The sequence below is a fragment of the Asterias amurensis genome, chromosome 11 (genome assembly GCF_032118995.1).
Source record: "Asterias amurensis chromosome 11, ASM3211899v1".
In the NCBI taxonomy this organism is placed as follows: Eukaryota; Metazoa; Echinodermata; class Asteroidea; order Forcipulatida; family Asteriidae; genus Asterias; species Asterias amurensis.
Genome location: NC_092658.1, coordinates 19682670 through 19695990, shown reverse-complemented (window position 1 = coordinate 19695990; position 13321 = coordinate 19682670). Strand labels below are relative to the sequence as shown.

At 39.1% G+C, this 13321-nt stretch overlaps 1 protein-coding gene across 2 annotated transcripts in view; it reads left to right on the top strand.

The window, feature by feature from the left end:
* The first annotated feature begins 3788 nt into the window (after positions 1-3788).
* The window catches only part of LOC139944020 (uncharacterized), a 57909-nt gene continuing 48376 nt past the window's right edge, over positions 3789-13321 (top strand). Inside the window, exons 1-4 of one of the 2 annotated variants that reach the window (XM_071940954.1) lie at positions 3789-4045; positions 8233-8505; positions 9872-10144; positions 11518-11790. In XM_071940954.1, the coding sequence (XP_071797055.1) occupies positions 3967-4045; positions 8233-8505; positions 9872-10144; positions 11518-11790 (898 nt within the window). In that variant the 5' untranslated portion in view covers positions 3789-3966. Of the gene's footprint in view, positions 4046-7663; positions 7734-8232; positions 8506-9871; positions 10145-11517; positions 11791-13321 lie in introns of those variants that run through there. The other variant, XM_071940955.1, reaches the window with a different exon arrangement.

Genomic DNA, 13321 nt, shown 5'->3' with positions numbered 1-13321 from the left:
TTCCCACGCGCTTTTTAACCATAGGTATGTTTTTCTTGTGAATAACTACAGTTGTTCCGGGTTCACCAAAAAACCACAATGACAAAAGGCGGACATTGAGTTGCACTTGAACGTTTACTGTTGGATTCGAAGTATTGGCTATTTGGTTTCAGGATGTGAAATGTCAGCCACAACTATAGGCATATCGTATTTTTATGAAAATGCATATGATTTGTTATACAACAAAACACTTAAGTATGGTGGCCCTGAAAGGACATCGCACATCGCAAATATCTTTGCAAATATTTGCGATGTCGCAAAATATCTTTGCAAATATCTTTGCAAATATTTGCGATGTCGCAAAATATCTTTGCAAATATCTTTGCAAATATTTGCGATGTCGCAAATATCTTTGCAAATATCTTTGCAGATATTTGCGATGTCGCAAATATCTTCCCAAAGATATCTATCTGCAAAGATATTTGCAAAGATATTGCGACATCGCAAATATTTGCAAAGATATTTGCGATGTGCGATGTCCCTTCAGGGCCACCATACATAAGGCCTTTTCACACTATCGACCATCTGTCCGTGTCGAACCTTATCCGGACGATAGGGTCCGTGTTGGTTTGGTAAAATTTCAACTCGGAAACAAACAGCTTCGCTTTCACACTACTGGCAGGAAATCAGCTTTTTGGTTACACGTCTAACTTTCAATTCAGATATTGTGCGACCGTTTCACACTGCAAAATCAATAGATATAGAATTAAAATAACTAGATCGGCCGCGCGTACATACGCGCCATTGCCTTTGTAGAAAAAGTTTTTGTTCGCCATGGACGCGGTACAAATTTTACGTTCGAAAAGCGACGCGCGGAAAATGAACACGGGAGATAGGCCTTTGACGGGCTAAATATTACGTTCTGACGGCAAAAAGTCACGTGCTGACGGCAACGCTCAAAAAATGTACACGGGAGATAGGCAGTGGCGGCCCCCATGCCAGAACCCGCGTATGTACGCGCGGCCGATCTATTGTTCTATTCTATATCTATGCTGTAGTGTGCGCGGATGGCGCCACGCACACTCAACACGGATCGAAAATTAACCCGGATGTGTTCACACTACGGCTCTCGATCCGTGTTGAAATCTTCGACACGGATAAGGATTTATCAACCCACCTCCCGGGCAGGGTTGGTTGCCATATCCGGATCGACACCGTGTTGAAAAGGTTTGGAAAGGTCTGCGGTAACACCATGTACTCTAAATGAGTTGGGGTGGTTCTGAGAAGAACCGGTTTTTTGTTTAACTCGACGTTTCGATCAGTATCCTCTAGATCGTCTTCTGGAGAAAGCTTAGCCTTTAGTCAATGCGCACGCGGCACACCGGATAGCACGCACAGCCCCAAATATGTAACGCACGAAAAAAAACTACACTGTAAAAAATTGGGTAAAAAAAAAACCAACTCTTTACCCAATTAAGGGCAAATAGTGAACTCCTCCAACTTTTGGGCAAAATATTACCCATCAAAGTTAGGCCCTCTGATTGCCAAATAATTAATAACAATAATAATTGGGTAATCAATAGTTGGGTATATTTTGGTAACCAACAGTTGGGTAATTTTCGTTTTACCCATTTTCTGGGTATTTAATACATTATCAATAACCCACTTATTGGGCGATGATTTTATTAATGATTTAACCTTTTTCGGTGTTATCCAATGGTGAATATATTTAACCCTTTGATTCACAGTTTCTCCTGTGATACGTCATACAACCAGGCATAGAAAATATCTTTTCCACGATGGCAAACGGTAGTGAGATGTGACCTTGGCATCTCTCTCAAAATCGTGAGGGTGCTCAGTGGTTTGTAGATGCTTTGGAAGGTTAGTTTTTAACTAAAATACAGTTTGTTTCCTGTTCAGTAGTTGTACACAGTCGTGACAGTTGCAGCGCAAGCACACGCATACATGCCACAACCGGCGTTGCACATAATGGCATGATAAAACTGAAACTAAAAACTGAAACTAATTCAACAGTAGTGTCAATTTGTTGCTCCCTCTGCAACTGTCACGACTATGTACGACTGAATAGAAAACACAACTTCATATTTAGTTAAAAACTAACCTTCAAATTTGATCTATATCTACTGGAAAACCCCGCTCGTCAGAGCCTCTCCGCCACTCGCCATGTTGGAAAATATCATTATGTTTTTTTTATACCTTGCCCAAATTTTGGGCAACTCTTTGATCGTAGTGCGCATGATCGGATGATTTTGACCAACTAATGTGCATCACTTTTACCAACCAAAAAAGTTGCCTAATAAATAAGCAAAAGTGTAACCAACAGTTATGATAAATTCAGATGACGAATTATTTGCCCAACACTTGCCCAACTTTTGTTCCACTTTAAAAAAGAAAAAATTGGCAAACAAAATGTTTGCCCAACAACACCAATTATTGGTTTTGTTGGGCAATTATCGACCAATAATTGTTGAAGTTACTTTGCCCAACAAATGATTTGACCAACGTTTTTGCAATCACCGCGAGCGGCGTTTCGTGCCATCTGGTGTGCCGCGTGCGCCTTGACTAAAGGCTAGAGAAAGTTGGACTCTGATGCAAAACACATAAACTTTTTGTAAAAACCCACCACACCACCACAAGTTTACTATTGAGCCTTTGGGCACCTCTGGCGATACTGGATATTATTGTGGGTGCAATATTTGTCAATGCAGTTATTAGTTTCTTGTGGGTGCAGCGTAGATGTTTCGATATTTTCTCAGTCCCTAAAACAGCTACCATAAATAAATCGAAAGCACGAATTGTTAGCATAAAAACTTACTTTGTAACAATCAATGGAGAGCTGTTGATAGTATAAAACTATGTCAAAACGGCTCCCTCTGAAGTGACATAGTTTTCGAGAAAGAAGTAATTTTCCACGAATTTGATTTCGAGACCTCAGAATTAGATTTTGAGGTGTTTATTCTCCAATAATGATCTCGCAACTTTGACGACCAATATTGAATTCAAATTTTAACAGGTTTGTTATTTTGTGCATAACTATACACCAAGTAAGAAGACTTGTCTTTGACAATTACCAAAGGTGTCCAGTGTCTTTTAATAGACAAACTTGATTGTGTGTTAATTATCTGGAAAATTGTTTCAGTTTTCATGATTTCACAAAACAAACAAACAAACAAACAAACAAACAAACAAACAAACAAACAAACAAACAAACAAACAAACAAACAAACAAACAAACAAACAAACAAACAAACAAACAAACAAACAAACAAACAAACAAACAAACAAACAAACAAACAAACAAACAAACAAACAAACAAACAAACAAACAAACAAACAAACAAACAAACAAACAAACAAACAAACAAACAAACAAACAAACAAACAAACAAACAAACAAACAAACAAACAAACAAACAAACAAACAAACAAACAAACAAACAAACAAACAAACAAACAAACAAACAAACAAACAAACAAACAAACAAACAAACAAACAAACAAACAAACAAACAAACAAACAAACAAACAAACAAACAAACAAACAAACAAACAAACAAACAAACAAACAAACAAACAAACAAACAAACACAAACACAAAATTCTTCAGACGGTTATAACGTTTTCCTTTTCGGGTATAATAGCGTCTGGAATGGTGCCAATAAACCGTTTTAGTATAGTGACGTCATCATTGAGCTTCCAGGCACCTTTGAGTCTGAGCCGCAATAGGATACTATTGTGGGTGCAGTTTTTGTGTGATTTTTATATCTGCCATTGACTGTATAGTTTAGTTCCTTGTTTATGTTTGCTGCGTCAGGTAGTCTCGACTTACCCTCAGTCTCTGAAACAGCTACCAGAAACACATAATCTACTGTTTTAGACGAATTTGATTTTGCTGTTAATATGTAATTATCTGATGGGTTGTGTCAATCATTAACACTAAGACATAAACCAAACGTGAAGGGGGAAATGACACGCTTCGCCCAGATTCTTCAAGTTGTGGCGGCAATAGTAGGCCTATGTGTCGTCGCTGCAGTGAACGCCGAAGGTAAGTTGGTTTTGATACCAGTTTGTAGGCCTAGGTTTAGTTTCAAAAGTGTCCCTTAAAGACAGTGTACACTATTGGTAATTGTCAAAGACCAGTCTTCTCACTTGGTGTATCTCAACATATGCATAAAATAACAAACCTGTTCAAATTTGAGCTCGATCGGTCGTCGGAGTTGCGAGATAACTATGAAAGAAAAAACACCCTTGTCACACGACGTGGTGTGCTTTCAGATGCTTGATTTCGAGACCTCAAGTTCTAAACTTGAGGTCTTAAAATCAAATTCGTGGAAAATTCCTTCTTTCTCCAAAACTAGATCACTTCAGAGGGAGCTGTTTCTCACAATGTTTTATACCATCAACCTCTCCCCATTACTTGTTACCAAGTAAGGTTTTATGCCAATAATTATTTTGAGTAATTACCAATAAAGGCAGTGGACACTATTGGTAATTACTCAAAATAATTATCCCCATAAAACCCTACTTGGTGACGAGTAATGGGGAGAGGTTGATAGTATAAAACATTGTGAGAAACGGCTCCCTCTGAAGTAACGCAGTTTTCGAGAAAGTAGTAATTTTCCACGGATTTTATTTCGAGACCTCGGAGTTAAATTTTGAGGTCCCGAAATCAAGCATCTGAAAGCACGCAACTTCGTGTGACAAGGGTGTTTTTTCTTCCTTTATAATTATCTCGCAACTTCGACGACCAATTGAGTTCAAATCTTCACAGGTTTATTATTTTGTGCATATGTTGAGCTACACCGAGTGAGAAGACGTACCAGAGGGTCAGGCTTGGTAAGGGTGTTTTTCTTGCGAAAGCTTCGATGACCAATTAAGACCAAATTTTAACAGAAGTTGGAACTTTATACACAGGAATCTGACAAACGATATTATGCTTGAATCGCTGATCAGATTCAACAGTTTTGGGTGACAAAAAGATATTCAAAATAATTCTTCGAAGGGAATCCTATCTCGAAATAATTTATATACTATCAACGGCTACAGTTCTTCTCATCAAATAGGTTTTGATGGTAATTTTTGTGGAACATTTACCAAATAGATCAATTATAGACACTGGACACTATAAGTAATATTGTCAAAGACCAGTCTTCTCACTTGGTGTAGCTCAACATATACATAAAATAACAAACCTGTGAAATTTTAAGCTCAATCGATTGTCAAAGTTGCGAGATAATAATGAAAGAAAAAAATCCTTGTCACACGAAGTTGTGTGATTTCAAATGCTTGATTTCGAGACCACAAAATTAACTCTCAATCTCGGGTCTCGAAATCAAATTCGTGGTAAATTGCTTCTTTCTCGAAAAACCACTTCACTTCAGAGGGAGCCGTTTCTCACAATGTTTTATTCTATCAACCTCTCCCCATTACTCGTTGCCAAGAAAGGTTTTATGCTATTAATTATTTTGAGTAATCACCAATAGTGTCCACTGCCTTTAAGGCAATCGTAAAAATTTGGGGTATCAGACTTTATGTGCTTCCTGCAGGAAGTTCATCGTAAACATTTTTTCTTCTTCTGAAAGCAAAACCAGGCACGTTTAGACCGTTATGAACTGCCTAGGAATGTTTATTGTTGTTTTATAATGCAACTGCTTCCGCCATTGATTTATTTTGACGAAATTATAAACAATTTGTGGAGCCATCTCTACGGTGCGTTCGTTTAGCTTCCCTCCCTGGGTCGACCCCGGTGTGTGGAGTGTTTTTTCCAGGACGAACGTGTGCAGATAATTACCCACGTTCGTTCTGGAAAAAAAAACACGCCACACACTGGGGTAGACCCAGGGGAGCTAAACGAACGCACCAAGACGTATGAAGTTAAACCACGGGTGGTTGTGCCTGAACAGCGCATGTGCATTCTGTAAATAGCCACGTTATGGAATTCGGTTCCCCTTTTAAATAATCCCAGGGGGCGTTATTATCGAATTCGGGCTTTCTTTCCCTTTTTGAAACCATCCACCCAAAGGGATGGTTGTGACACTTCACTAAGTAAGTATTGTCGATTGTTCATAAGTTGTACATGGTTGTTAAAGATGCTATGTCAGATTTTTGGCCCCAAACATTAAAAAATAGATTTTTTTTTGAGTGAATGGTATTTCAAAGAGTATCACCCGCTCTAACGAAAAAAAGTTTAACTTTACTTTTAATGGTCAGGAACCATGACAAAAATTTAAAACGTTGCTTAATAAAACACATAAGACTTGGTCATGTGATTGTCGGGATCCCGACAAAAATTAATTTTGAGCACTTTATTTCATTGCTACTAATAATTGGCGGACTTTTTCGAGCAATGGCTCAAATGAAAGCTTGTAAATTTCTCGACCCCCATCAACATACCTATTGAATTTTAAATCAAAGTTGTTGGGTCAAACCGGCCAAAAATCTGACATAGCATCTATAACTACACTCATGCCCTTTTCACACTATAATTTCATGGTAATTTTGGGTAGATCTTATCGCTCTACCCTCACGGGATTTTCCCTGGAAATAACTGATTCACAGAAAATAATTAACCCTGCTCACGACGGGTAGGGTAGGAAGTGTTTATGAAAAATTTCATCCGCAGTATACACAAAAATATGAACTAAAAAGAAAGACCACGAATGGAGTAAAACGCGTGGCATTGTGGAAACGGACTTCCGCCCACAACCAATGGCAACTTCCACATGGGTTGGCCTACCCGTTCACCACATTTCCTATTGGGTTGGATCGTAAGTTCATTCATTCATTTTGTTAAATATATTATTTTGTTACAACACACAAAGAAAATTGATAAAATGTACACTATATTATAATGATTAAAGAAAAACATAGGATTTTGTGTGAGGAGGGAGGTTTCCAAGAAGCATCAGTGCACTCATTAAATAACAAAACAAAGAACAGTAGAACAATATTATGAGACACACTATTAATATAACTAAATTACAGCTTAGATATTGGCATAAAGTAAACTCGAGGTTGGAAGTCTGCTTAGGTTGAGCTTTTAGTTTCTGCTTGAATAAGAATAAACTCTGTATTTTTGTCAAAGAGGAATCCAAGGAATTGGATGGTTGTTGTGCCCGAACTGCGCATGTGCGTACCGTTTTTAGCCTCGTTATGGAGTTCGGGCTCTATTTTCCCTTTATAATCCTTGGAGGGGGCGTTGACACTACACTGCCTATGAAGCTTTGTGCATGGTTGTAGCCTGCTCGTTATATTTTGTGTATGGTTGTGTATACATGTTCAAGAATAGTTTCGAGCTTCCTTGGGTGGGTCGACCCCGGTGCACCCGGTGCTTTCGATTTACATCATTCCAGGGTCTCTTAGGTCAGCCCCAAGTGCCGTGCTTATGGAGAGGGTACCTTGGGGGGGCTGGCCTCAGGTGCATGACGGTGAGTGATCGTTCGTTTAGCTCACGTCAGGGGCTCACTCGAGTGAGCACCGCGGGGTCAACCTATGGAAGCTAATCGAATGATGACACCTGTCAAAATCTCTCTATATAGCGCCCCCTCTTGACAAGTACTATTACTAGTGTCGAGATGGTCGGATTTCTAGACTTCTTTACGTTATGTGCAGTTAACTGGTTCGCAACCAGACTGCTTTCTTGTTTATGCTTTTGGTTTTGAAGCGAGAGTCGCACGTGTAGAGCGACGGTGACTCGAGATGTTGTCACCAAACTGATGTTTTCCACTGGCTAAGTAAGAAAAAACTGCAAGTTGTATTTAATCATTTACATTTTTAGTTATTCGGGAAAAGTTTCCGTATGGCGCCACCACTTTTTCATTTGAAATAAAATAATATAGTATCTAATTTACCTGATTGATATATCCCTTTTTGTAAAAATGAGTGAAAAAGTGGTGGCGCCATACGGAAAGTTATCCATCCAATTTGTTATTTGATGATGCATTAATTATGGCTTTGTCAGGAAGGTCGTTCCAACTGTTTCTGCTTCTCACTGAAAATGACATCTGATCCGCTTAGATCTGCAGTGGGGCTTCCTTATTTTGAGCCTGCCTGTGTCGTGTCCCCTAGTTCTACAAGGCTATAGCGCAGAAATTCGGCGCTTGCACAGAAGCGGGTAATTGTGATCGTAAGTGCAGAATTCTGCATTAAGCAGAGCCATGAAATTGGGCCCAGGTCTTGATTTCTCCGCATTATTTATTGATTTTATTTCTTGTACTTTGTATTTTGTAACAGATGACGAATCTCCCAATATAACATGTCCCAGCAATCAGACAGTTATGACGGATCTGGGTCAGAATTATGCAACATTTACGTTACCTGCGGAGGACTTTTCCATTGACAACTCTGGACTTTCTCCTGATATTACCGTCGACGTGAATGGCGCAGCCTACATCATTGGAGACAGTGTTGTATTGAGTCTTGCAAGCATGCCACATTTAGTGCAGTACACAGCAACAGACAACTCAACCAACAATGCCTCTTGTGATTTCTACATCGCAGTTATAGGTAATTGTAATTTATCATTTCTTGCATACTGTGCAAGTAACCTACTTTGTATTTAGAATAAGTGACACCTGATTGAAGAGCAAGTGTAAATTACTTACTCTGCACTTTAAAACATGGACGGCATTTATCATTAATGAAAAAGAAAAACTACAATCGCGAACTGTTCCCTGAAATGTTATAGTTTGTGTTAATATTAATAATAACCCATTTTATATAGGGCTTTTTACCACCGGAGGGTGTCCCAAGGCGCTTCACATTATTTTACCCCTGGTCACTGGGCCTTAATACACTCCTTAAACCATCTCAGCCTTGTGCAATAAATATGCACTACTTGGCTAAACCAATCATAAGAACCATCTCTGCCCTCACAGGTAACCATCTACCCCTGGGTGGAGAGAAGCAATTAAGTGTCTTGCTCAGGGACACAAGTGTCACAACCGGAATTCGAACCCACACTCTGCTAAACAGAAGCACCAGAGCTTGAGTTCGGTGCTCTTATCCGCTCGGCCACGACACCCTACCCTGTTTGTTGATGTCTCAGGAAAATAGACAGCTCCAGGCTGCATCTCAAAATAGTAGTTTTTTTGATGTCATTGTAGTCAATGTTTGAATCTTTGTATTATTGCTTCCCAAGAAAATTTCACTATTCGCCCAGCACTAATTTTGAGTAATTACCAATAGTGTCCACTGCCTTTTAGGTATGCTGATTTCTACTTTGAGTGTGTTGTTTTCATCTCTAGCGTTAATTGATACTGGTGGGTTTTGAGGTTTACTTGGCTTGTCTATGTTTAATCGGTATCTCTTATATATATATATATTATACATTTATTGACCAAACCAACAGCGGAAGAGCCGCTAATTTCAGGAGAGGATAAAAAACAGTTAGAAAAAATTCATATAGCCTATATAAAAACAATCTGATATGTACAAAGTTAACAATTAAAATAGAATCATCTTAGGAAAAAAAATTAAAGCATACATTGAAGATTAAATAAAATAAAATAAAATAGGGAACAGAAACAGACCACCATGAACGACTGTGAAAATATATTTCAAATATATTTTAAAAGCAAAAGCCTACATTAAATTATAAAATAGAATAAACAATAAAGGGAACTCCGTGCTTACGGCAAGCGCATTTCACAGGTTAGCGGCGAATTTTGGCTTGTGTGCGTGCGTACGCCGCGTTACTAGGGATTCTACGTTTACAAGGCTAGCGCAGATATTCGGCGCTTGCACGTAAGCGGGGAATCGTGATTGTAAGTGCAGAATTCCGCGTTAAGCAGAGCAATGAAATTGGGCCCAGGTCTTGATTTCTCCGCATTATTTATTGATTTTATTTCTTGTACTTTGTATTTTGTAACAGATGATGAATCTCCCAAGTTAACATGTCCCAGCAAACAGACAGTTATGACGAATCTGGGTCAGAATTATGCAACATTTACGTTACCTGCGGAGTACTTTTCCATTGACAACTCTGGATTTTCTCCTGATATTACCGTCGACGTGAATGGCGCAGCCTACATCATTGGAGACAGTGTTGTATTGAGTCTTGCAAGCATGCCACATTTAGTGCAGTACACAGCAACAGACAACTCAATCAACAATGCCTCTTGTGATTTCTACATCGCAGTTATAGGTAATTGTAATTTATCATTTCTTGCATACTGTGCAAGTAACCTACTTTGTATTTAGAATAAGTGACACCTGATTGAAGAGCAAGTGTAAATTACTTACTCTGCACTTTAAAACATGGACGGCATTTATCATTAATGAAAAAGAAAAACTACAATCGCGAACTGTTCCCTGAAATGTTATAGTTTGTGTTAATATTAATAATAACCCATTTTATATAGGGCTTTTTACCACCGGAGGGTGTCCCAAGGCGCTTCACATTATTTTACCCCTGGTCACTGGGCCTTAATACACTCCTTAAACCATCTCAGCCTTGTGCAATAAATATGCACTACTTGGCTAAACCAATCATAAGAACCATCTCTGCCCTCACAGGTAACCATCTACCCCTGGGTGGAGAGAAGCAATTAAGTGTCTTGCTCAGGGACACAAGTGTCACAACCGGAATTCGAACCCACACTCTGCTAAACAGAAGCACCAGAGCTTGAGTTCGGTGCTCTTATCCGCTCGGCCACGACACCCTACCCTGTTTGTTGATGTCTCAGGAAAATAGACAGCTCCAGGCTGCATCTCAAAATAGTAGTTTTTTTTATGTCATTGTAGTCAATGTTTGAATCTTTGTATTATTGCTTCCCAAGAAAATTTCACTATTCGCCCAGCACTAATTTTGAGTAATTACCAATAGTGTCCACTGCCTTTAAAGGTATGCTGATTTCTACTTTGAGTGTGTTGTTTTCATCTCTAGCGTTAATTGATACTGTTGGGTTTTGAGGTTTACTAGGCTTGTCTATGTTTAATCGGTATCTCTTATATATATATATTATATATTTATTGACCAAACCAACAGCGGAAGAGCCGCTAATTTCAGGAGAGGATAAAAAACAGTTAGAAAAAATTCATATAGCCTATATAAAAACAATCTGATATGTACAAAGTTAACAATTAAAATAGAATCATCTTAGGAAAAAAAATTAAAGCATACATTGAAGATTAAATAAAATAAAATAAAATAGGGAACCGAAACAGACCACCATGAACGACTGTGAAAATATATTTCAAAATTTCAAATATATTTTAAAAGCAAAAGCCTACATTAAATTATAAAATAGAATAAACAATAAAGGGAACTCCGTGCTTACGGCAAGCGTATTTCACAGGTTAGCGGCCAATTTTGGCTTCTGCGCGTGCGTACGCCGCGTTACTAGGGATTCTACATTTACAAGGCTAGCGCAGATATTCGGCGCTTGCACGTAAGCGGGGAATCGTGATCGTAAGTGCAGAATTCCGCGTTAAGCAGAGCCATGAAATTGGGCCCAGGTCTTGATTTCTCCGCATTATTTATTGATTTTATTTCTTGTACTTTGTATTTTGTAACAGATGATGAATCTCCCAAGTTAAGATGTCCCAGCAAACAGACAGTTATGACGGATCTGGGTCAGAATTATGCAACATTTACATTACCTGCGGAGGACTTTTCCATTGACAACTCTGGATTTTCTCCTGATATTACCGTCGACGTGAATGGCACAGCCTACATCATTGGAGACAGTGTTGTATTGAATCTTGCAAGCATGCCACATTTAGTGCAGTACACAGCAACAGACAACTCAACCAACAATGCCTCTTGTGATTTCTACATCGCAGTTATAGGTAATTGTAATTTATCATTTCTTGCGTACTGTGCAAGTAACCTACTTTCTATTTAGAACAACTGACATCTGATTGAAGAACAAAAGTACATTACTTACTCTGCACTTTAAAACATGGACGGCATAATCATTTAATGAAAAAGAAAAACTACAATCGCTAAGGGACCTTGTCAAAACTCATCCTGGACAGCCATCGGAAGGCGCCCGTCCAGGACGAGGTTTCTCATCCCATGTTGAATTCCCTTGTAGTGATTACTTTATTGGATGGGCTTTAGGACGGGCTGACAGTGACTGAACTTCACCAGAGAACATTTGTTTACAAAGCCCAAGATTGTTTAGATCGCTATCTACTGGAAACAGCAGGGGTTCTCCCCAGGCCAGGTTTTCGGTTTCACAACTGGGCCTCAACAAATTGGTTGTGCACTTTTTGCACATCCGTGTTGTAACTTTGTACAGCACCATCCCATAATCTAACAAGTTTGGAGGTGTATGGTCTATATGAAACTCAAAGGTATATTTATACACATGCGTTTGAAGGGAATTACCTACATGTATATTGAACGGGTGGCTGTGATTAGCATACAGATTTTTATGAGACGATGGCCATCGATGAATATTTTCATCAATAAGTTTTCATTTGATACTACTACATTACATTTAATTATACTCGGTGAAAACCTATCAACTCCAGAAGGGAGGAAGGGGACACAGTATGGGTATACAGAAACTGGGCTAGTATTCCCGCTAGTAACTGCATGTCTGTTTCAAAAAACAATGGGTTAAAAACTCCACCAAACTACACTGACCTCAAAACAGTGGGACCAGACTCAAACCCCGGGTTTGTTTATTTAGTGTTTAATCAACCAGTGAAACCGCAGAGCGCTCTGTGGGGTGCCTTGGGCACTGTGTATCGGACGAGAAGACACTATTCAGCGTGTGAAACATTGTATCATTGGAACTCCCATCCTATGGCCCGTCCGACAAAATAATGACATCGGATGAGCCTCGTCCGGTGGTTTATCCAGGATGAGTTTTGACAAGACCCCTAACTGTTCCCTGAAATGTTATAGTTTGTGTTAATATTAATAATAACCCATTTTATATAGGGCTTTTTACCACCGGAGGGTGTCCCAAGGCGCTTCACATTATTTTACCCCTGGTCACTGGGCCTTAATACACTCCTTAAACCATCTCAGCCTTGTGCAATAAATATGCACTACTCGGCTAAATCAATCACAAGAACCATATCTACCCTCACAGGTACCCATTTACCCCTGGGAGGAGAGAAGCAATTATAGTTAAGTATCTTGCTCAAGGACACAAGTGTCAAGACCGAGATTCGAACCCACACTCTGCTGAACAGAAGCACCAGAGCTTGAGTTCGGTGCTCTTATCCGCTCGGCCACGACACCCTACCCTGTTTGTTGATGTCTCAGGAAAATAGACAGCGCCAGGCTGCATCTCAAAATAGTAGTTTTTTTGATGTCATTGTAGTCAATGTTTGAATCTTTGTATTATTGCTTCCCAAGAAA